At 40.1% G+C, this 22,504-nt stretch overlaps 1 protein-coding gene and 2 pseudogenes across 3 annotated transcripts in view; 2 read left to right on the top strand and 1 right to left on the bottom strand.

Annotated features, from left to right (window-relative positions):
* Positions 1 to 22,504, top strand: part of OSBPL1A (oxysterol binding protein like 1A) — a 206,440-nt gene that overhangs the window by 44,461 nt on the left and 139,475 nt on the right. For 2 of the 3 annotated variants that reach the window (XM_053571974.1, XM_053571975.1), the window contains 3 exons: positions 2,994 to 3,105; positions 8,830 to 8,915; positions 10,254 to 10,398. In XM_053571974.1, coding sequence (XP_053427949.1) covers positions 2,994 to 3,105; positions 8,830 to 8,915; positions 10,254 to 10,398 — 343 coding nt within the window. The remainder of the gene's footprint in view (positions 1 to 2,993; positions 3,106 to 8,829; positions 8,916 to 10,253; positions 10,399 to 22,504) is intronic. The other variant, XM_053571976.1, reaches the window with a different exon arrangement.
* Positions 12,134 to 15,745, top strand: LOC128572102 (glutathione peroxidase 1-like; annotated as a pseudogene).
* LOC128572101 (60S ribosomal protein L9-like) lies at positions 18,232 to 21,248 on the bottom strand (annotated as a pseudogene).

The raw sequence follows: 22,504 nt of genomic DNA, 5'->3' as shown, positions 1-22,504 counted from the left end.
CCCTACTCCTTGAGCCACAGGCGCTGCCCTCTAATAGTTTTAATAGCATTAATTTGATGTCATCAGTTGATATTGAGTTAATTTTTGTATCCAGTCAGCCAACCTGTGCCTCTTTAGAGGATAATTTAAGCCATTCACATTAATTGAGAATATGGATAAGCCTGGTAGAATTTTGGGTATCGAGTTTTTCGAAAGTGAGTTAATTTGTGTATGTGGTATAAGGTACTGGTCCGGCTCGGCACCTGTGGCTCAAGCAGCTAAGGCACCAGCCACATACACCTGAGCTGGCGGGTTCGAATCTAGCCCAGGCCCGTCAAACAACAATGATGGCTGCAACCAAAAAATAGCCAGGCGTTGCAGCGGGCATCTATAGTTCCAGCTACTTGGGAGGTGGAGGTAGGAGAATCGCTTGAGCCCAGGAGTTGGAGGTTGCTGTGAGCTGTGATGCCATGCACTCTACCCAGGGCGACAGGTTGAGGCTCTGTCTCAAAAAAAAAAAAAAATGAGTGGCACCTGTGGCTCAAAGGAGTAGGGTGCTGGCCCCAAATACCAGAGGTGGTGGGTTCAAACCTGGCCCTGGCCAAAAAAAAATATATATATATATATAAAGATATTGGTCCAACTTCATTCTTTTGTATGGGGATATCCAATTTCACCAGCACCAGTTTTGAAAAAACTGTTTTCCCCGTTAAGCACCCTTGACACCCTGGTGAAAAGTCATTTGACTGTGTGTATAAGAGCACTTCTGTGCTCTCCATTTTATTGTTTTGTATGTCTGTGTGGCCGTCTTTATGCCAGTACTGTGTTGTGGTTACCGTGGCTTCGTGATTAAGTTTTGAAATCAGAATGGGTGAGTCTCCCATCTTTGTTCTTCTTTTGGCTGTTTTAGGGTCCCTTGAATTCTTAGTTTCGTTTTTGTATTGTTTATTGTTATCTTTGTTCATTTTTAAATTGGGTTATCATTTTATTGTAGAATTGTAAAAGCTCCTTGTGTATTCCCATTACAAGTCTCTTGTAAGATACATGATTTGCAGTTTTTAAAAATCATTCTATGGGTGGTTCTACTTTTTTTAATAATGAGAACTATTTATGGTATGAAAATACTTCTACCAAAATGTTACTTTTTTTTTTTTTTTTTGCAGTTTTTGGCCGGAGCCGGGTTTGAACCCACCACCTCCAGTATATGGGGCTGGCACCTTACTCCTTGAGCGACAGGCACCGCCCCAAAATGCTACATTTAAAATAATAGGAAATGTTAAGCTATTTTATAGGAATTCCTTTCATTAAAATTTTAGATTTTTTTAAAAACCATTTCCCTATTTTAAAAATGTAGTGGCTGGGCGAGGTGGCTCATGCCTATAAACCTAGTACTTTGGAAGGCCAAGGCGTGTGGATTGCTTGAGCTCAGGAGTTCAAGATCAGCCTAAGCAACAGTGAGACCACATCTCTATTAAAAATAGAAAAACCAGTGGGGGTGGTGGCACATGCCTATAGTCTCATCTGCTCTGGAGGCTGAGGCAAGAGGATTGGTTTAGCCCAGAAGTTGGAAGTTGTTGTGAGCGATGATGCCATGGCATTCAAGAGAGTAAGACTCTGTCTCCCCCCCCCCAAAAAAAAAGTTGTAGTACGTTTTCTAGAATAATATTCAGCTATGAAAAATGTGTTTGTAAACACTATGCAATATACTGGAAATTTTACATTAGGTGAAAATCTCAAACTTACGTATAGGAAAAATGATTAGATAGAAATACACTAAAATGTTTATAGTATAGTTCTTGTAGTGACTAGGATAATGAGAATATTGATTTTTTTTCTGTTTATGGTTTTTCGTTTTTATTTGTGTACTTTTAACATTTTTAAAGTATGTAGGAAATTTTATGGCCCAATGGAAAGGTGAAACTCTTACATATAATGACACAGGATATCACTTTATTATTTTATAGACACTGTCAATGTAGAAGTTAGAACAGACTGTATTTCCGCCTCCCTTGGTGTAGCCCTAAAGAGCAAATGTAGGGCACCGTTCCCTTTCTGGGTACTGTACATCTCAGGATAATCAGATACCAAATTTCTAATATTGTCTGCATCCTTCTCCGTTTCTGCTGTATCATTAAGTTGTATAAGTGGCTCAGTGATATTGGACTCATTTATATTATCAATTAGTGTGAAATCTCTAAAAGAGCAGTTAGCCACTGAGAGTAAATACAGATGATGTTGTTTGTTCTTCATTGTTGAATGTTGACTTCAGGAGTTGCTTATATAATGCTTAATTTTAATGCTTTATAAATCATTCCTTTGATAACGCTATATTCTGTCAGTCTACATCACTTTAGAACAGTGGTTCTCAACCTTCCTAATGCTGTGACCCTTTAATACAGTTCCTCATGTTGTGGTGACTCCCACACATGAGGAGCTGTGTCTCGGTTCCTAAGATCATTGGAAATAGGTGTTTTCCTATGGTCTTAGGCGACCCCTGTGAAAGGGGAAGGGGTCATGTTCGACCCCCAAAGGGGTTGCGACCCGTGGGTTGAGATCCCCTGCTAGAAAATAATGCTTTGCTTTTGTAAAAATCATATTTGTTTGATAAAAATCTGCGTCTGTTGGGGCATTATATTTTTCAACAGAACTTAGAGGAATGATGTTGAGTGAATGTACTTCCTGGTCTAATTTAAATAATGACTTTGGTTACTTACACATTTAATTTGATCGTTTCAATTAGTTTGGTAAAACAATCAGATAGTTTATTAATTTAAAAATCAATTACAGAATTTGGCTGTGTATTAAGTGTGGATTGGCAATTGTTTAGGCAGTTGTCAAATATTATCACAATTAGTTGCATCACAACTAATGTGATAAAAGAGTCTTACAAAGTACTTTTTTGTTTGTTTTTTCTATTGTGGAAACTCTGTACTAATTAGTAATTTGTAAAAGGGCTATAATAGGATTAAACCTTAGTTTAGTAATAGCTGAAATAATTTCTCTGTATTTTTTAGGAGTTGGTAATGTTTCTTTTAGAATGTAATGCTGATACTACTGTTGTTAATGGGAGTGGACAGACTGCAAAAGAAGTTACTCATGACAAAGAAATCAGAAACATGCTTGAAGGTAAATATTATGGATCTTAACACAAATGGCATTTAATATAGTTATAGCCAAGGTCCAGAAAATGAGTAGATGGCTTCTGATATATCAACATGGAGGTTAACAAGCCTATGCTCTAACGATAATATCATTTGGGAGTCCTTGATTAGACAGAAAATTATGTACATAGGAATTTCTTTGCTTATAGCTTTTGAATTCTTTTATTTATTTATTTTTTTATTTTTTATTTTGAGACAGAGCCTCGAGCTGTCGCCCTGGGTAGAGTGCTGTGGCATCACAGCTCACAGCAACCCCCAACTCCTGGGCTAAAGCGATTCTCCTGCCTCCACCTCTCAAGTAGCTGGGACTACAGGCACCCGCCACAATGCCGGGCCATTTTTTGGTTGCAGCCGTCATTGTTGTTTGGCGGGCCGGGCTGGATTTGAACCCACAGCTCAAGTGTATATGGCTGGCGCCTTAGCTGCTTGAGCCACAGGTGCCGAGCCAGCTTTTGAATTCTTTTTTTTTTTTGTAGAGACAGAGTCTCACTGTACCGCCCTCGGTAGAGTGCCGTGGCGTCACACAGCTCACAGCAACCTCTAGCTCCTGGGCTTACGCGATTCTCTTGCCTCAGCCTCCCGAGCAGCGGGGACTACAGGCGCCCGCCACAACGCCCAGCTATTTTTTGTTGCAGTTTGGCCGGGGCTGGGTTTGAACCCGCCACCCTCGGCATATGGGGCCGGGGCCCTACTCACTGAGCCACAGGCGCCGCCCAGCTTTTGAATTCTTAATTTAGAAAAAACTATGGCAAGTTATAATCTGTTTTTCAAATATTCAACAAAATCAAAAGTAGAAAATCAGAGACTTTAGAGAACAGGTTGAGAAGACGTGATAACACATGAATTCAAAGTACAAGAGAGGAATTTTAATGTCTTGAGAATGATAGCTTTGGCTGATTCATTTTCTTGAGGACGTCATAGTAGTATAGCAGATAAAAGTAATTTCTTGATAGATCAGCTTTCTTGTTAAGAATATCAGAGATTAAACTGCATTTAAGAAGACACATTGCATCTGCAAAAACTCAGAGGAATTTCTCTAAGATTGTCCTAGGTGGACCTTTTTTGCTCATCAGCTTTTGTTAGTGTTTGTTTATTTAATGTGTGGGCCAAGACAACTTTTCTTTTGCCAATATGTGGCAGAAAAAAGAAAAAACTGTGGGGGACACCCCTGCTAGAATGCCTAATATAGATAAAAGAAGACCTTTAATTTCTATTTTGTGAATAAAGATTTTGAATTAGAGTAGCAATTTCACGTATACCCTGCGTTTCATTTCTTTGCAATTCAGAGAAGGGCAATATAATTTTGTATTTAAAACATAAAGTTTTCTTAATTTTAATTATTAGTATTTTTATCTATGAAAAAACCAAAGTTCTTTTGTTTTTTGTTTTTGTTTTACTTTCCAATTAGCCCTGAGAACTAAAATCTTCTCACTTGTTCTGTTACAAAATAATGTCTATTTGTCAGACATGTTTAGGTCAGTGTCTTAACTTGCTCTTGCATTTCAAATGAATCCTCATTGTCAATGAAGAGCCAAATCAACACATAACATCTTCTGTCAGGGACTGCACTGTGTGAGTTGGGTATGTGTAGCACATATTAGATGTGATTCCTGCCTTTTAATCAATTGTGATCTAAATGAGAGGATGAGGTACTGTCTGTGATCCTATCCTATCCTTTTAATTATAACTAGTTAAGAGCCAAGAACTGAGGTTTTCCTGACAGGCTGGAATGTTAGGCTAGTCTGACAGGTTGACATTTAATAAGGGCAGTGGCAAAGATGTCCTCTAAGGCCTTTCCAGAACCCAGACTAGACAAGGACAAGGGCTTATTTGACTTTATGGGTGATGTGATTTGTCAACTGATGTCGTCCTAGCCTGGGAACTAGAAGTGGAGACTAATTGAGTGATTTCTGTTCTAATGAGATTATCTTAGCCACATATTATGTCATTTGCGAATAGAGCTTAGGTCCTTGGCAAGCTTCAGGGTTCACTGAGTGACTCACCAAGAACATAGGTAGACCAGAAACTATGCCATAGGGTAATGCACAGGAAATGTTTTACCCCAGAAAGAAAGGCACAGTGAAATTATACTCAAATAATTGAAGAGCTGTTATTGGGGAGGAGGGGCTATGTTATTTGTAGCAGAATCAGGTCCAGTTGACACAGTGCCCAGGAATTTACCTTTGGGTTCAGCGTATTGTAATAATGGCCTGGGTTGCACTTCCAGTGACTGGAGGTGTTCAGAGAGAGGGTAGACTGTTAACTGTCAGGCACTGGAGAGGAAGACTTCCTTTGTCTATGTCTCATTTGACTTTTGATTTTGAAAAATTTTTAAACTGCAGGAAAATTTCAAGAATAATACAGTAAACAGTTGTGGTCCTTCATATAGATTACTAATTGTTAACATTTTGACAAATTTTTATATATCATTTGATATTTATTTCCTTTTAATTATTTTTGTTAAACTATTTGATATTTGAAAGTAACTTGCAGACACAGTGATACTTTACCCCTTTAGTAAAGGGGTAAAGTAGTATGTATCTTTTAAGAATAAGGATTACTATATGATTACAATATAATGATTAATTTTAGGAAATTTAATACAATGTTATTATTATACATTTTATATACACAGTTTTTCTGTTGTCCAAAGAACATCCTTTGCCTATTTCACTCCAATGTAGGATCTAATCTAGAATCCCATGTTACATTTAATTGTCATATCTCTTTAGTCTTTTTGTATCTGTAACAATTCCTCAGCCTTTGTCTTTCACCATATTGATCTTTTTAAGAAGAAAAGCAATTGTGGAATTGCTCGTAGAATTTTTTTTTCATATGATTAGATTTAGGATATGTATTTTTGGAAGGAATATCTTATGGGTAAGGTTGTATTCTATACGAGGGCATCAAATTAGGAGACACATAATGTCACTTTGTTTCATTATTGGTGATGTTAATTTGATCACCTGGAATACTGGAAGGGCGTGTTTTCCCTTTGTAATTAATAATCTGTGGGAGAAAAGTTGAGACCATGTAAATGTCCTGTTTACTAATAAACTTTTAGCTAGTGGTATTAACATTAATTGATAGTATTTGCTCTAATCAGTTACCACAGTGGTGATTAGAAATTAGTGGTTTTCTGTCCCTAATGAAGTACAGCTTCTGGTGCTCTCTTGCCTTTCAAGTATGTTACTGGTTAACCTAATCTGTGCGCGCGTGTGTGTGTGTGTGTGTGTGTGTGTGTGTGTGTGTGTGTGTGTGTGTGTGTGTGTGTGTGTGTGTCTACCAGGACACAGGTAGACGTCACAGCCTCTGAGATCCCTATTAACTTGATTCTGATTGAAAGGAAAGAGTTAACAATATTAAATTATTAAATTTAAATTTTATAGGACAAATGATATTTTTGATTGATAATATTTACTTTAAAACATTTATTGAGGCTCAGTGCCTGTAGCTCAGTGGCTAGAGTGTTGGCTACATACACCGGGGCTGGTGGGTTCAAACCTGGCCTAGGCCTGCCAAACACCAATGACAACTACAACCAAAATAGCTGAGTGTTGTGGCGAGTGCCTATAGTCCCAGCTACTTGGGAGGCTGAGGCAAGAGAATTGCTTAAGACCAAGAGTTTGAGGTGGCTGTGAGCTGTGATGGTACAGCACTCTACAGAGGGTGACATAGTGAGACTCTGTCTCGAAAAAACAAACAAAAAAAAACCATTTATTGAGTTATAAAATATATGCAGAAAAGTATATATCATTAATGTACAGCTCACTATTTTCACAAATAGAACACATAAATAGCACCCACACCAAACAGAAGATTCCTAGCACCTGGACTAGAATATTTGCTTTTCATCTGCACGGTCAGCAGTCTTCCTTGAGGGTCTTGAATGAACACAAGACAGGAAATGTATGGGAACACCGTTTAAGAACATGCGCATAGTCGTCAACTCCAAATCTCCCATCTGTTTCTCTTTATGAGCCTGGACAACCTAGAAAGAAACATTAGGGTGTCCTTTATTTCCCTAAAGTCTGGAACAAACATTATTAAGCATCATTTGATGATTCAGTAAATGTTTATTGACCAAGTACGCATTGTGCTACACTGTCATAAATGTCTAGGACACAGGAGAGTAGGAACAGGTACTTAAGTAATGCCTGAGGAGATAAATTACCCCTTGGGTGATACGTGCAGCTATAGATGTACAATCCCAGCAAAAGAAGCAGCCACAGAGCGTCTGCATAGAAGTTTGGCCTCCTCCTGAGGTAGAGAGAGAGTCTGGGTGTGGAAATAAAAATGTGAAAAAGAAGTTGATGGCATATAGTGACACTAGTCATTTCTTAAGACAAAGCTAAATTAGATCCAATCATTCCTGACTTTGATGTATGTGTAATTTAAATGCAGTAGTGTACATGGACTCTTTTTTTTTTTTTTTTTTTGTAGAGACAGAGTCTCACTTTATCGCCTTCGGTAGAGTGCCATGGTGTCACAGCTCACAGCAACCTCCAACTCCTGGAGCTTAGGTGATTTTCTGGCCTCAGCCTCCGGAGTAGCTGGGACTACTGGCGCCTGCCACAACGCCCGGCTATTTTTTTGGTGCAGTTAGGCCGAGGCTGGGTTTGAACCCGCCACCCTCTGTATATGGGGCTGGCGCCCTACCCACTGAGCCACAGACGCCGCCCTGTGTACATGGACTCTTAAACAGCAGTTAGCACATAGTAATTACTATTGATGAATGTTCATCTATTTTCCTAGTCACTTGGCTCCCACACCTGCTTCTCTGTCCACGGCTTTAATGTAAGACCTGAAAAACCTTTTATAGTTCCTACCTTGCAACCTTTGCACCGGACACTGCTTCTTTTCTACGAGACAGAATAATTCAAATCTAGCAGAAATCAGACTTTATTTATATACTCCAATCTCTTACACAAATCAGATTGCCAGCTACTGTTTTCCTGCAGATAGGATTTGAGAAGAAGTGTAGTGGTAAGAGCATGGACTCTGGAACTAGCCTGCTCAAGTTCAAATCCCAGCTCCTCTGCTTTTGGTGTGTGACCTTGGTTGAATTCCTTAACCTCTTGGTGCCTCAGTTCCTTTGTCTGTAAAAATCAGGATGATGATAGCAACCACTTCAGAGTAGTTAGGAGAATTTAGCGAGTTATGAATAATATTTTAAAACTGCTTTGAATAGCACTTGACACATATTAAGTGCTATAGTATTAAATAAAAATAAATATATGAAAGCATATAAGTAAATTGATATAAATGTGCATATACTTACGGCTTGTACATCTTCCTACTGATACTATTTCTTATTGTTTCTTTTCACATTCTAAGGTTTTGCAAGTTCTGAACCCCATTTGTCTGCCTTTCCGGGGCAGATATATAATAGTGTTTCAGTATGTAAAAGTATTCATATTTATTCGTGATCATATTACACTGAGTAATATACTTAAAGACCTCTAAATTGAAAATATAAATTCATCCACATCTGAAGGAAATTGAACTCTGTAATCTGAAATATAAAGGCAATGAGAATAAAAATAAAGTTTAACTGCATTTGAATTACAATTTAAAACATTTTGATTTTTGTCACCATAATCACTTTATTCTTTCTAAGTCTCAGTAATGAATTTGTTTTATCAGATTTATTACTGGCAGTGGAGTGATATGTGCTTTCCTTTTGCAGCTGTAGAAAGGACTCAGCAGAGAAAGCTTGAGGAATTACTCTTAGCAGCAGCAAGAGAAGGCAAGACAGGAGAACTCACAGCTCTGGTAAGATAGAAAAATGCAAAGTACCCAACAGCATTATTTCTTTACTTTACATTTCAGAGACATTTCTACTTAACATTAATTCATAATTTAGTCAAAGTGTGGGACCAGAAAACTCCAGAGATCATAACAATAGAAGTCCTTAAATATCTAAAAACACTTAGAAGTGTAATAGTATAGACAGGACTCACTTTAAAGGCTGCGTTCTTTCTGAATTTCTGATTTATGTATCTACCCTAGCCCCTCCACAAAGCCTGATGGGTAACGGAAAAGAATCTGAGTTTTCATGGCAAATAGCTAATGTAGGGACAATTAAAAAATGTTTTTCGAATTAAACCAATTTAAAATTGAAGCACAATATATAGAACTCTATAAAGGAATGAATTCTAGTTTTGGTGAGCAGTAATTTCTGAGAGAAATGCTATGCTTTTAGAAAGTAACACACAGGAGGGGACAGTATTTTGGAATATTTATATCACATTAGAGCAGACTGAGAGCTTTGCCCACTCTCTTCCCCTCAGGAGACCTACTTTCTGTTTCCATTCTTGCAGTCTCATTAAGCACGAAACTCTAAATTTGTTCTGCATTCATGACTGAAGCATTGCCATTTGCTTTAAAGTTATTTTAGCTCATTTGAAAGGCTTCTTTGGTTTCTAAGTATAGTACCCAGAACACTTTTTAAATTTTGTGCAATGGAAACCATATAGAGAAGCTTCTGGAGCAGTAAGTTGGGAACAACAGATTCAGTAGAACTTTGACATTTACACATTTAACATTTATGGCTTTAACTCTTCTGCAGGACTGCCTATGGTAGACTGATTTATAATTTTGCCGTCACAAGTGTGAATTGCAAGGCTGGTGTGAATCACAAGAAAATCTTCGAAATCTTCATGAAATCTTTTTTAACAATTTAAAATTTTTGGTTATTATGGGTACATAATAGTTTTACATGTGATGTTTTGAAACCGGCATGCGATGTGAATTAATCAACTCAAGGGAATCAGGGTATCCATCACTTCAGAGATTTAGCATTAGGAATATTCCAATTCCAGTCTTTTAGTTCTTTATATTGTTGATTATAGTCACTTTGTTGTGCTCATGAAATCTTAATGTCCAGGGTGGATGGGGTGGTGTCCGTTGTCAGAGGAGCTTGGGACCTGGATATGGGCCTGTGACCTCATGGCACCCAAGACATGGGCACAGCAGGCTTGGCTGGCTCAGTGAGTAGGAAGCCGCTAACAGTCTAGAAGCCAAGGAGCCTGGCATTCTTGGGGCTTTGCTAATCCACTTTCCTGTGCATTATTGGTATGTAATTCTGCATTGCGTTTCTTCAATTGTTAGCTCAACAAGCCCAATCCTCCTGATGTTAACTGCTCGGATCAGTTAGGAAATACACCCTTGCATTGTGCAGCTTACCGGGCCCATAAACAATGCGCCTTAAAACTTCTAAAAAGCGGAGCAGACCCTAATCTGAAGAACAAAAATGGTAAGCATATTGGCAAAAACCATGGTCGGTCATTTTGAAATTTTAAAATGAAGTCAACTGTATGTAAAATTGTTTTGTTTTAATTATTGTTTTAGTATTCAGCCTTTGTTAAACTGTATGGTCTCTGTTTAATTTTGAAGCTAAGGCATTCACACACAAAAAATGTTAATAGCTAAGATATGTAGATCCTGCCTTCAAGGGAAATATAAGTACAGTCGATTCTTGTTATTTGTAGTAATTGTCTATATAGTTGCTGCAATCATTCTTAAGGGAAACAAGAGGGTTAGGTTCCTGAGAACCTCTGGTCACATTTTCATCAATTGGTCAGTAGGTAACATTGTTTTATTGGTGTTTCTATTTTAAAACACCTTGTAAAATATATATTGTTGGTTCATTACCATTGAACTCATGGCCTGCAGCGCCGTGACTCATGCTGGGTGAAGCTCATGCAGCCTGTATTTTTGCCGTAAGGCACATCCCGGTGTTCTGCACTAGGAATGCTAGATAGCACTTCAGCTCTCTGCTTGGGGACCATTTTAAACAGCAAAATTACCAAGAAAAAGCACAGAAATGTGGAAAATGTGACACCTAAATAGCCTGTGACAAACACTTGTTTATAGTATGAAAAACAAGAAGGCCGAGTGTCACATTATTCTCCCTCAACCGGGAAAATGAGCGCTGGGCAGCTCACAATTTTTACCACCCTGGGCATGTTTGAACAAACAAGAAATTGCAACAAGTATTGATTTAGGGATTACAAGTAAATTTTAGCAATGGACAAACTTGCAAATGTGGAATTCTTAAATAATGAGAATTGACCGTACATGAATACAAGACAGTGTTAAAGACAGAATTGGGTAACCGGAAAAGAAGCTGCGAAAGGTATCTTGGTTATTTAAAAGAGGAGCAGCCCTGTAGGACCTTCCCATGTCACTTTTTAGGATGCTCCCTTCCACCTGCTGACAGCCTGGATTAGGACTGGTCAGTGGTCACCTCATCAGTACCTAAATCACACTCCACGGTAACTGTTGGCTTTCCTAGCTGTGTCCATGAAACTGAGTGCCTGCGGGCAGAGGTGGTATCTGACTGTCTCATTTAACCAGCACCTAGAATAATGCAGAGGGTGTAACACCTTGGAAGGGTGCTTATTTGTTACAGGTGTGGAGTAATTAAAAATAGTGTTTTGAAGGCATAGTGGTTAGGGGTGGGGAGCCTGTGGTCTTAGGGTCACATCCTCATGTGGCCTTCTGGATCCATGAGTGTAGCATTTTGACTGAATCCAAATAAATTTCTTTATTAAAAGTACTTGCTCTGTGAAGTTTGGATTCAGTTCAGGGGCCCCATGCAGCCTTGAGTAGGTTTTCTAAAAAAATTTCATCTCTAAATACTTGAGTTCGTATCTCTAAGGGAAGGGCTGCTCCATGTACTTTTTCTTTTTAAATATAAATATAATACCGTTATTACTTAGTAAGATTGTGATAAGTAGGAATTTGGGGGCAGCGCCTGTGGCTCAAGGAGTAGGGCACCGGTCCCATATGCCAGAGGTGGTAGGTTCAAACCTAGCCCCGGCCAAAAAAAAAAAAAAAAAAAAAGGAATTTGGGGAAAGGCATTTTAAGCAGAGGAAAGATTGTGAGAAAAGGCAGTAAGTTGAAAAATCTAAGTCAAGTTTAGGTGACATTGCCAGTTTGACACACACAAGGACATGTGAAGGGAGCAGTAGGAGGTCATCCTAAAATGCACATTAGACTTAGGCAGTGCCAGGCGGTTTCACCCCCTGATTTAGAAGGCCACTGGACCTCAGAAACAGAAATGAGTGAGCTAGGGAGGGATGAGATGCTGGAGAAGATTAACATGTTCATAGGACACGTTGTGCCAGGCCCTTCACTGAATATTGAGGGACCAGTCGGGGTTGCAATGATCTTAGGTGAGAGGTGATTAGCACCTGATCTTTAGTGACATCAGTAGGAGTAACGAGGAGCAGGAAAATGTTCCTCCTCTCTGGCCTGTGTGCTTACACAGTTGCTGGGCAGGGGAAGTGTAATAGGAGTCACGTATGTAATTTAAGTCTTCTAGTAGCCACATTAAAAAGTGAAAAGAAACTGGCAAAATTAATTTTAATAATATATTTTGTTTAAATTAATTGTCCAGAATCCACTTCCATGTGTGATCAGTGAAGGTCTTACATCCATTTTTTGATACCGAGTCTTGGAAGTCTGCTGTGCATTTTATGCTCACAGTGCATCTCAGGGTGGACCACCCACGTCTCAGGTCCTGACCAGCCACCAGGATCAGCACCTACCATACTGGACAGCGCAGCTCTCTGGTTACCTTGCTATCCTAACCTGCATATGCTGTCCTTTCTGCCAGAAGGGCCCTTTTCCTGCTTGTTAATCTGGTAAAACCTGAGATTTACTTCAAGAGCTTGCTCTAAATCTGCTTCCGCAGAGAGCTTTCCTTGTAAGCAGTAAGGAAATATAGGTTCCTACTGAAATAAAAGTTAGAAGAGGAATTGGGGGGTTGAGAAGGAGAAGTAACCAGGAGAAGCCGGAGAAATACCAGTTCCAAAGCCAAAAGCAGAGGGAAAATGTTATGAGTGTCACATGTGCAGGCCAGATTGCAGAAGGTAAACACGGAGGAGAAGCCGTAGCATTCAGTAACTGGCAGCCCAGGGATCATTTTGACGGTGTTTCAGTTTTCATGGGGTAGTTGAGCAAGCACTAGGTTAGGGGTTAGGAATTAAGTAGAAAACAAAGAAGCTGATGTAACAGTTAAGAATAGAAAGGATGACTCTGTGGCCGTGTGGAGGTTTTTTTAGGCAAAGGGAAATTTAAGCATATTTAAAGTTGAGTAACAAAGCAATAGAAAAAGTTTGATGATTTAATTGTGACGGAAAATATAACTTTAAAAAAGGTATAATTTTCATGGTAATAGCAAAAACTAAATAGGAACATATTTGATAAAACATGCTTAGTTTTTTTATGAAGGAAATTATAAACACACTGAAGTATCTGAAGGAAGAACTAAAAAATGGAGAGCCTGCCATGTCGTTAGTGGGGAAAACTCAACAGTGAAGAGTTAATGGTTCTTTGTAAATTAATTTATAAATACAAAGCATTCTCAGCCAGAATGTCAGGGTTTCCGTAGAATTTTGATTAGCTGATTATAAATTTTTATAGAGGAGTCAAGGGCCAAGGATTTCAAAGAGGAAGAGAAGCAAGAAAGATTTACTTGCTAGGTAGGAGGACTAATGTGCCCCTGTGGGAATCAAAACACTCATTTGTTCAACAAGCATTTATGGAGGGTTTATGTGCCAGAAATGGGTGATCTAGAGCTGTGAAGGAGAAAACCCAAACAGGCAAGGCGCCGTTTTCCTTGAGTTATGTCCACATGAAATGGGGAGATGGGCAGGTTTAGAAAGTAGCGGTGACATGATCTGGCTTATATTGTAAAGACTGACACTCTAGTTATTTTATTTATTTATTTAGTTTGAGACAGATTTTCATTCAGTTGCCCTCAATAGAGAGCTCACAGGAACCCCACACTCTGGGCTCAGGCGATCCTCTTGCCTCAGCCTCCTGGGTACCTGGGACTATAGGTACCCGCCACAATGTCCAGCTAGTTTTTCTATTTTTAGTAGAGATGGGGTTTTGTTCTTGCTCAGGCTGCTCCCCAACTCCAGAGCTCAAGCAATCCACCTACCTCGGCCTCCCAGAGTGCTGGGATTACAGGTGCCAGCCACCCAGCCCAGCCACAACACTCTCGTTTTAAGTATAATAGACTATGGGAGGGCAAGGAAGAAGGGACAGCAGTTATGAGGCTGTTGGAATAATCCAGGTGAGAGATGATACTAGCTTGGGTCAGTTAAGTGGTTGGAGTTGTTTATACATTTTGAAGGTACACTGGTCAGGATTTCCGACGGCTTGGATGTGAAGTTTGAGAGAGAGAGAGGAGTCCAGGATGACTGGACTGTTTGCCTTGAGCACCTCTAAGAATGGAGTTTCTACTTACTGAGAAAAGGACGGCTGCAGGAGGAACAGTTGCTGAGAATTAGGAGTTTGATTTTTTAAGACATTTACAGTTTGAGCTGCCCTGGTCCAAAGTTCCTTCCTTGCTTCTTGGCCTCCGACGCTTGGCTAGAGGCTGCAACCCAATCTGTGTCCACTTTCTCCGCGCGCCCGCTGGCTGGCGGGGAGCCTGAGAGCCTGGGTTCCCTGTGGGACAAGGTACTGCTCATTGAGAATGTGGCGTCCCTCTGAGGCACCGCTGTCCGGGACTATACTGAGATGAACGATCTGCATTAGCACCTTGGACCCCGAGGCCTGGTCGTGCTTGGCTAGCAGTGCAACCAGTTTGGGCATCAGGAAAATGCCAAGAACAAAGAGATTCTGAATTCTGTAGTGAGCCACATTAAAGGATGCCATAACTTTGTTCTTGATTGAAAGTATCTCAAGGTCAGCAGGAAGGGATATTCCTTTGAAGACCCTCCGGAGAGATTAGAAAATCTAATCTAGTGGGAGGCAGGCACTGAAAACAGAGCATGCTGTGGTCAGGAATTTCCTGGAAGAGACCTGAGTAGTGGTAAATCAAGATAGGGTTATTGTGCTGTTAAGTTAAAGATTATGTCCGTCCTTTACAGATGAATACTTTTGTTCTTTAAAGCAAAAAGAGATAAATAAGGCTCCTGACTTTCCTATAATTTTATTGTATCGTAAATTTAAGATTATGTGTATACCTGCAGAATGCTCTATTGTTCAGGTATATAAGTTAGTAAGAAATAAACTAGGGTCGCTGCATGCCAGAGAGAGCTGCAGCCACCTCCTCTTCCAAGACATTCTGACTGCTAGTTCACCTCTGCGACTTCAGCAAGATCAAATCACGCAACAGAATTCCCTCAGGTATGTCCCACCCGGTGGAGGGTTCGAGCCCAACTTTACTCTCTTAGAGAATTGCCAGGTGAATGGTGTGAAGGCGCACCCACTCTTAGCCTTTCTTCGGGAAGCCCTGCCAGCACCCAGCGATGACGCCACTGCACTCATGACTGACCTCAAGTTCATTACCTGGTCTCCCGTGTGCCGCAATGACATTGCGTGGAACTTTGAGAAGTTCCTGGTGGGTCTTGACGGTGTGCCCATGTGCAGGGTACAGCCGTCGCTTTCCAGCCGTCGACATCGAGCCAGACATGGAAGCCCTGCTGTCCTAAGGGGCCCCTCCTGCACCGGCTGCCTTGCAGCAATGGTGCTGCTCTCGGGGGCGGGGCAGGGGTTCATCCATGATAGCGTTACCTCTAAACTTGCATGGGGGAACACCTGATGCCCCAGAAAATCCCCTGAGATGGGCGCTGGTGCTGTCCATCCCAACCTCCCCTCTGCCAGACCGAGATGAGTTGTTTTACTAATAAGGTGCTGGGTATCAGCAGAAAAAAAAAAAAGACATTTAAATTTTGAAATATCCATTAAACCAAAGAAGACAGGTAGAAATAGAATTTTGAGTTTAGGGGAGAAATCTAAGTTGAGATAGAAATTATTAGCATGTACAGTTATTTAAAATCATGAAAGGGCTAAGATCTCTCAGTAAGTCTTGATATGGGTGTTGGTTCAGGGGACATAGGCAGACCAGACAGTTGAGAAATTAAAGCAGCTTGGTAAATGACAAAAGTAGATTGTAGTAGGTGGAAAAGGATCAAGTTAATAATGCTGGGACAGTTGGCTGTCTGTATATTTAGGGGTTATGTTAGATGCCTGTGTCATATTGGTTACTGAATTCTTGGTGGTTTAAAGACCCAAGTGTACGATATAAACTTAAAACATCAAGAGAGGCTTCTACTTTGGGCCATAATGTAGTTACAGGAACCAGATTTTCTCCCCCCCACCCCGCACTTCTCTTAACTTTGTACTGAAAGTCCTTCAGTGCAGTAAAACAAGGAAAAGAAATAAAAGGCATTCAGACTGAAAAAGAAGTGAACTGTCAATTATTGACAAGTGACATGATCATCCATGTTAAAAAAATCCTAAGAAATCTACAAGCTATTAGAGTAAGTGGGCTAGTTCTATATACAAAAATCAGTTGTAGGGCGCCGGTCCCATATGCCGGAGGTGGCGGGTTCAAACCCAGCCCCGGCCAAAAACCACAAAAAAAAAAAAAAAAATCAGTTGTATTTCTGTATACTAGTCAGAAGTAGAATTTGAAAAAGAAAACCATTTACAGTAGCATTACAATTTTATGGAACACTTAGGAGTAATCCTGGTAAAAGAGGTATGCCGAGACTTGTACACTGAAAACTTACAGATCACAGGCGAGAGGAATACAAGGATATCTAAATAAGTGTAGACATATACTGTTTCCAGGAATCAGAAGCTTTGACATTGTTAAGGTGTCAGTTTTCCCCAAATTGATCTAGTGATTCACTGTAATCCCAATCAAAATCTAGCTTTTTGGTAAAAATTGACAAGATGAATATAAATTTTATATGAAAATAGAAAGGACTCTAGTATACCAAAAACAACTTTGAGAAAGAACAAAGTTGGGGAACTTACACTATCTTATTTTAGGACAGTGTGGTATTGGTGTAAGAATAGATGTATAGATTGATGGAGCAGGAAAGTCCAGAGAGCAATCACTTGTATATATTGTCAGTTGATTTTTGACAAAGGTGTCATGACAGTCAGGAGAAAAAAATACTAATTTCAGTCTAGTATATGACCAACTGTAGTCCCACATGAAAGGAAAGACACTTAAATTCAATGGGGGGGGGCAGGTAGGGAAGGGAGGGAAGGGGCTCAGTAAGCTCTCACCTAACAAGTGCTATGTCGGGTATATGGCACCCCTCCTAGGGAAAGGACTCTACAACTTGGACTTTTCCTAACAAATGCAAACAATGTAATTTAATCATGTGTACCCTTATATTAATTCAAAGTTAAAAAAAACAAAACTTTTCAACAAGGGGTATTAGAAAAGTTGGATGGCAATATGCAAAACAGTGACCTTTGTCCCTGAAATCACATTATAAAACATAGCTCTCAACTGATCAAACTGGTATTTGGAACATGTAAGGAACTCTTATAACACAATAATGATGAGCAACCCAATTTGTAAATGGTTCAACCAGATACTTCACCAAAGAAGATAAACAGATGGAAAATAAAAAGTCACACGACTAAAGATTTCACAGGGAGATATCAAACCAAGATTAAAATTAATTTACATGAAAAATTCATTCATGATGTTTACTTCAGCTCTACTTAGCATAGTGAAAAAGTAGAGATAAGCTTAACTGCTTGAATCAACTGTGGTTTTTTATTCTTGCTTTTTTTTTTTTTTCTTTGAGACAGAGTTTCACTCTGTTGCTCTGGGTAGTGTGCCATTGAGCTCACATGAAGCTCACAGCAATTTCAAATTCTTGGGCTTGAGCGGACTCTCTTGCCTCAGCTTCCCAGGTAGCTGGGACTACAGGTGCCTGCCCCAACACCCAGCTTGTTTTTCTGTTTTTAGTAGAGATGGGGTCTTGCTCTTGCTCAGGCTGGTCTCAAACTCCTGAGCTCAATCAATCCACCTGCCTCAGCCTCCCCCCAAAATCCAACTTTTTATCAAGCATCAACAGTTTGTTTCATACTGTCCTCAGAAGCATAGTCTTCATGGCTTTTAGATAGTACTTCATATGGATATAACACAATTTTTTTCACCCAAAAGTTTAGCGATAAGGACAGTGATTATTTCTATATCTTCCCCCACCTCCACCCCGCCAAATGAATAGGTCTTTAATTGCCTCATCAAAATTACAAATAGGTCTTAGGAAATCACCTGGTATTTTGATGCATATGGACAACTCGTAGGTATTATTTATCAGCCTGCTGAACTCTTCCTTTTTCAGAGACATAAATACCATCTAAAATTTTTCTGATATTCTTGTTTTTAATTGTTGTGGCTTGCTGAGTCAAAGCAGCTGAATTTGAAACAAGCTCCAATGTCATTTCCTTCAAGGATTAACTCATCTTTCTGGGCTTGAGGTACTGAACAAGCAGTGCCTGCCCTCTTCTAAACCTTGCAGATGTATTTTTCACCCAAGAAATTTTGTTACAACAAGAGACCGATTCTCCCGAATAACAACATTAATGGGGAAATGAGAATACACGGACCTCATCTTGTAACAGAAGCCCCAGCATAATGCCCTTGATTATGTTCTGTATCATGACTACACATAGTGCGAATAGTAGCCAAGTCCTCCTCCTCCTTTTTTTTTTTTTTTTTTTTTTTTTGAAGTAGAGTCTCACTATGTTGCCCTGGGTTGAGTGCTATGGTGTCACAGCTCACAGCAACCTCAAACACTTGGGCTTAAGAGATTCTCTTGCCTCTGCCTCCCAAATAGTTGGGACTACAGGTGCTCGCCACAACGCCTGGCAATTTTTGTTGTTGTTGTAGTTGTCATTGTCGTTTAGCAGGCCCGGGCCAGGTTCAAACCCACCAGCCCCGGTGTGTGTGGCCAGCGCCCTAACCACTGACCTATGGGTACTGAGCCCTAATTCCTTTCTATTTCCCAGCCATTTGTCAGCCTGGAGCCTCTTTTTTTTTTCTTTTCAAGGACACTGAGTTCCACATTGATGTGGCTGAAGTCCCCCCACAGGGTTCCTCTGGGACTCTTTGTGATAACTGTTTGTCCCTTGAGGTTGATGTTGACATTTCTTGGTCTTCATTCTCTCAGTAGATGCAGCAAAGAGCTATTCCCATATCTTTTTTGCAAGTAAATTTTCCTAGTCTCTCTTTTTAAAAAGATAAGGGTATTTTAAATTTTTCATCAGATTTGCTGATGCTCCTCTTTGATTTCTTCTAAGATTTCTTTACATAGAAAGCTGGTAGGCTTGGTGCCTATAGCTCAAGCAGCTAGGGTGCCAGCCACATACACCGGAACTGGCAGGTTCGAATCCAGCCCAGGCCTGCCAAACAACGACAACTACAACAACAAAATAGCCGGGCATTGTTGCTGGTGCCTGTAGTACCAGTTACGTGGGAGGCTGAGGCAAGAGAATTGCTTAAGCACAAGAGTTTGAAGTTGCTGTGAGCTGTGACAGCACAGCACTGTACCCAAGGCAACAGCTTGAGACTCTGTCTCAAAAAAAAGAAGGTAAATAGTTCTGCTAGTTTTTTTCAAATCACATTCATTCATTCAGCAAATGGTAATCCTCTGCTCTGCTGAGAACTGTCCTACGTGCTAGAGATGTAACAGTGAACAGAGCCTGTCAGTTGCCATGCTCTTGAGTTTATATTCTAGTGAAAGGACATAGTCAAAAAATTAAATACATACATGCAGCTAGGCGATGAGGTGTGGAAAAGTAAAACAGGATGAAAGGCATAGGCAGTGATGGTGGGCTGGGGAGTATGTTAGAAAAGATGTACAGGGAGGGCTCGCTAAGAGACTTTGAGCAGAGGAGCTGAATTAAGTAAGGGAGTGAGCCCTGAGGATATTGGGCAGAGGACTTTCAAAGCAAAGGGAAAGCAGGTGTGAAAGCTCTGGAGAAGGAGAAGATGTGGCATATTTAAGGAAGAGGACCGCTGCCAGGGTGCTAGGGCAGAGTGAGTTGGGAGAGGTAGGTAGTGTCGGAGAGGCTGCCAGAGGTCTGTGGGTGTGGGGGGTGTGAGTGTGTGAGGGTTTCCTGTGGGAAAATGGGTGTGAGAGCGTGTTAGGGTATGAGGGTGTCAGATTGCTGATCACTTACCTTTATATCCTGAATTAAATAATCTTCCTTTTCCATTGTTTTGTCATCCCTTTCTTAAACATCTTAAGAATTTATTTGCTATTTATATTTTCTCTCCTTTCATTACCTCACATGTCTCTCTTCCTTTGCTAGTCTTGTACTTTAATGATTATTTTTATTATTATTTATTTTTTGGGCAGTCTTCGACAGGGGCTGGGTTAGAACCTGCCACCTCCGGCGTATGGGGCCGGCGCCCTGCTCCTTTGAGCCACAGGTGCCGCCCCTTTATTAGGTTTTAATAGCTGACAGGGTTTTTATGTACTGTTCTTCTTTTTTTAAAGGATTTTCTTTGACATTCTTGTCTGTTTATTCTTCCAGAAGCATTTAAAGTAATTTTCTTAGGTTCTCTGTTGGGATTTAATTGATATGTCATTGTATACATATAGGAGAAGTGGCATTTTTGAGTGTTCCTCCTGATAAGGGGACAAATTTGTGTCATGCAAAAATTTAAATATTGCATCATTTCAGTTTTTTACTTTATCTTGTTGTGGTCCAGAAGAGATGTAGTGTACTGTTTAAGTGACTGGTTATGAACCCTTCGAGGTAGGGAGGCTATTTCATTCAGTTAAAAAAGCATTTAATTGAATTCTTACTGAGTGCCATTCAATTTAAACATTGAATCCAGAAATGAGGGCTCTGTCCTAGAATTCATCTAGTTGGCAGGAGCTCAGGGTTTATTTTTGGCATTAGGGCAGAATACTATGAAAGAAATGTTGTCTCCTTCCTCTCTGCCTAAAGGAATAATTTTTCAAAAGTACCCTATAGATAGAATGAAAATAACACAGAATTGGCAGACCTTTATAAGACATCTTCTATGCGCTAGGCAGAACAACCAAGCTGATTATAAATTTTTCAGTTAATGTTTTAAGAAGTTTTTTTCCCCATAGAAGAAGTAACATAGTAGAACCCCCATAGCTGACCACCTCTCTACATTAACCACCTCCTGAAGTTGACCTCATGCTCATGGACCAGACATGAACCACATACCCGCATCAGCACAATAGGCCTGGTTCCTTATGTTGACCACCTCTGTATGTGGACAGTTTGTTACAATCCCTTGGGTGTTTAACTTACAGAGGTTCTACGTAGGGGTGTCCAACCATTTTTTCCCTTGTGCCGCGCATTGGAAGGATATGAGTTGTCTTAGACCACACATTAAATACACAAACACTGACAAAAGCTCATTAGCCAAAACAGAAAGGCCCATGCTTACTCTCCGTGATAGCTGACACCTCAGATAAGCACAAAGTCCTCACAAAATCAGCATGAGGCTGCAGCCTGCAGGTTGGACACTGCTGTTAACACATCAGCCCCAGCTGTGCCCTTCTGCAGCTTTATGAATCTACCCCCCAGATTAATCTCAAACTCATATATTTCTCTCCATGTTAAAATGCACTATTGCTGTCTCTTTGTAACAGGTCTCTCTGCTTTTCTCTTGCCTACATTTACCAGCCATATTCCACATAGCAGCTATAGTAACCTTGGGAAAAAATTATTTTTTATTATGAAAATTATCACAGCTTAAAAAACGAAGGACTTTGAGGTTGTAGTGAGCTATGATGACACCATTGCACTGTAGTCCAGTTGACAGAGCAAGACTCCATCTCAAAAAAATAAAAAAAAAGCATAATAGTTGATGTACTCATTACCCTACTTCAGAAGTTACCAATAATGGCTAGTTTTTGTTTATCTCTTCCCACTCCGGATCACTTTGAAGTAGCTCACAGCAACCTCAAACGCTTGAGCCCAAGCAGTTCTCTTGTCTCAGCCTCCCAAGTAGCTGGGACTACAGGTGCCTGCCACAACACCTGGCTATTTTTAGAGACAGGGTCTCGCTCTGGCTCAGGCTGGTCTTGAACCTGTGAAGCAGTCCATCCACTTCAGCCTCCCAGAGTGCTAGGATTACACGCGTAAGCCACCACGCCCCGCTTCAGTATAGTACATTAATAAAAGATAAGGGCACCTTTAAAAACATCATGACCATGTGATAGTTGCACAGCTCTGTGAGCATGTTAAAAACCATTGACTTGTACAGTTTAAATGAGTAAATTGTATGGCATGTGAACTTGTATCTCAATAGAACTATTAAAAAATGAACAAAAGGATATTATTTTAATATTACAATAATTTCTCAAGGTCATGAAATCACCAAAGTTCACATTTCACCAATGATCCTGTAATTTTTTTTAACACTTTGACAGAGTGTTAAACGTAAGTCAGATCATGTTTACTAATAACCCTTCAGCAACTTTCCATTATATTTAGAAAAAAACCCAAATTCCTGTATTTATTCCTCATAATCTGGCCTGCAGGCCCTGTGTAATATGGCTTCTGTTTACTTCTCTAACTTTATCTGTGT

Source organism: Nycticebus coucang, chromosome 19 (genome assembly GCF_027406575.1).
Source record: "Nycticebus coucang isolate mNycCou1 chromosome 19, mNycCou1.pri, whole genome shotgun sequence".
Classification (NCBI taxonomy): Eukaryota; Metazoa; Chordata; class Mammalia; order Primates; family Lorisidae; genus Nycticebus; species Nycticebus coucang.
This window is presented reverse-complemented; position numbering and strand designations above follow the sequence as displayed.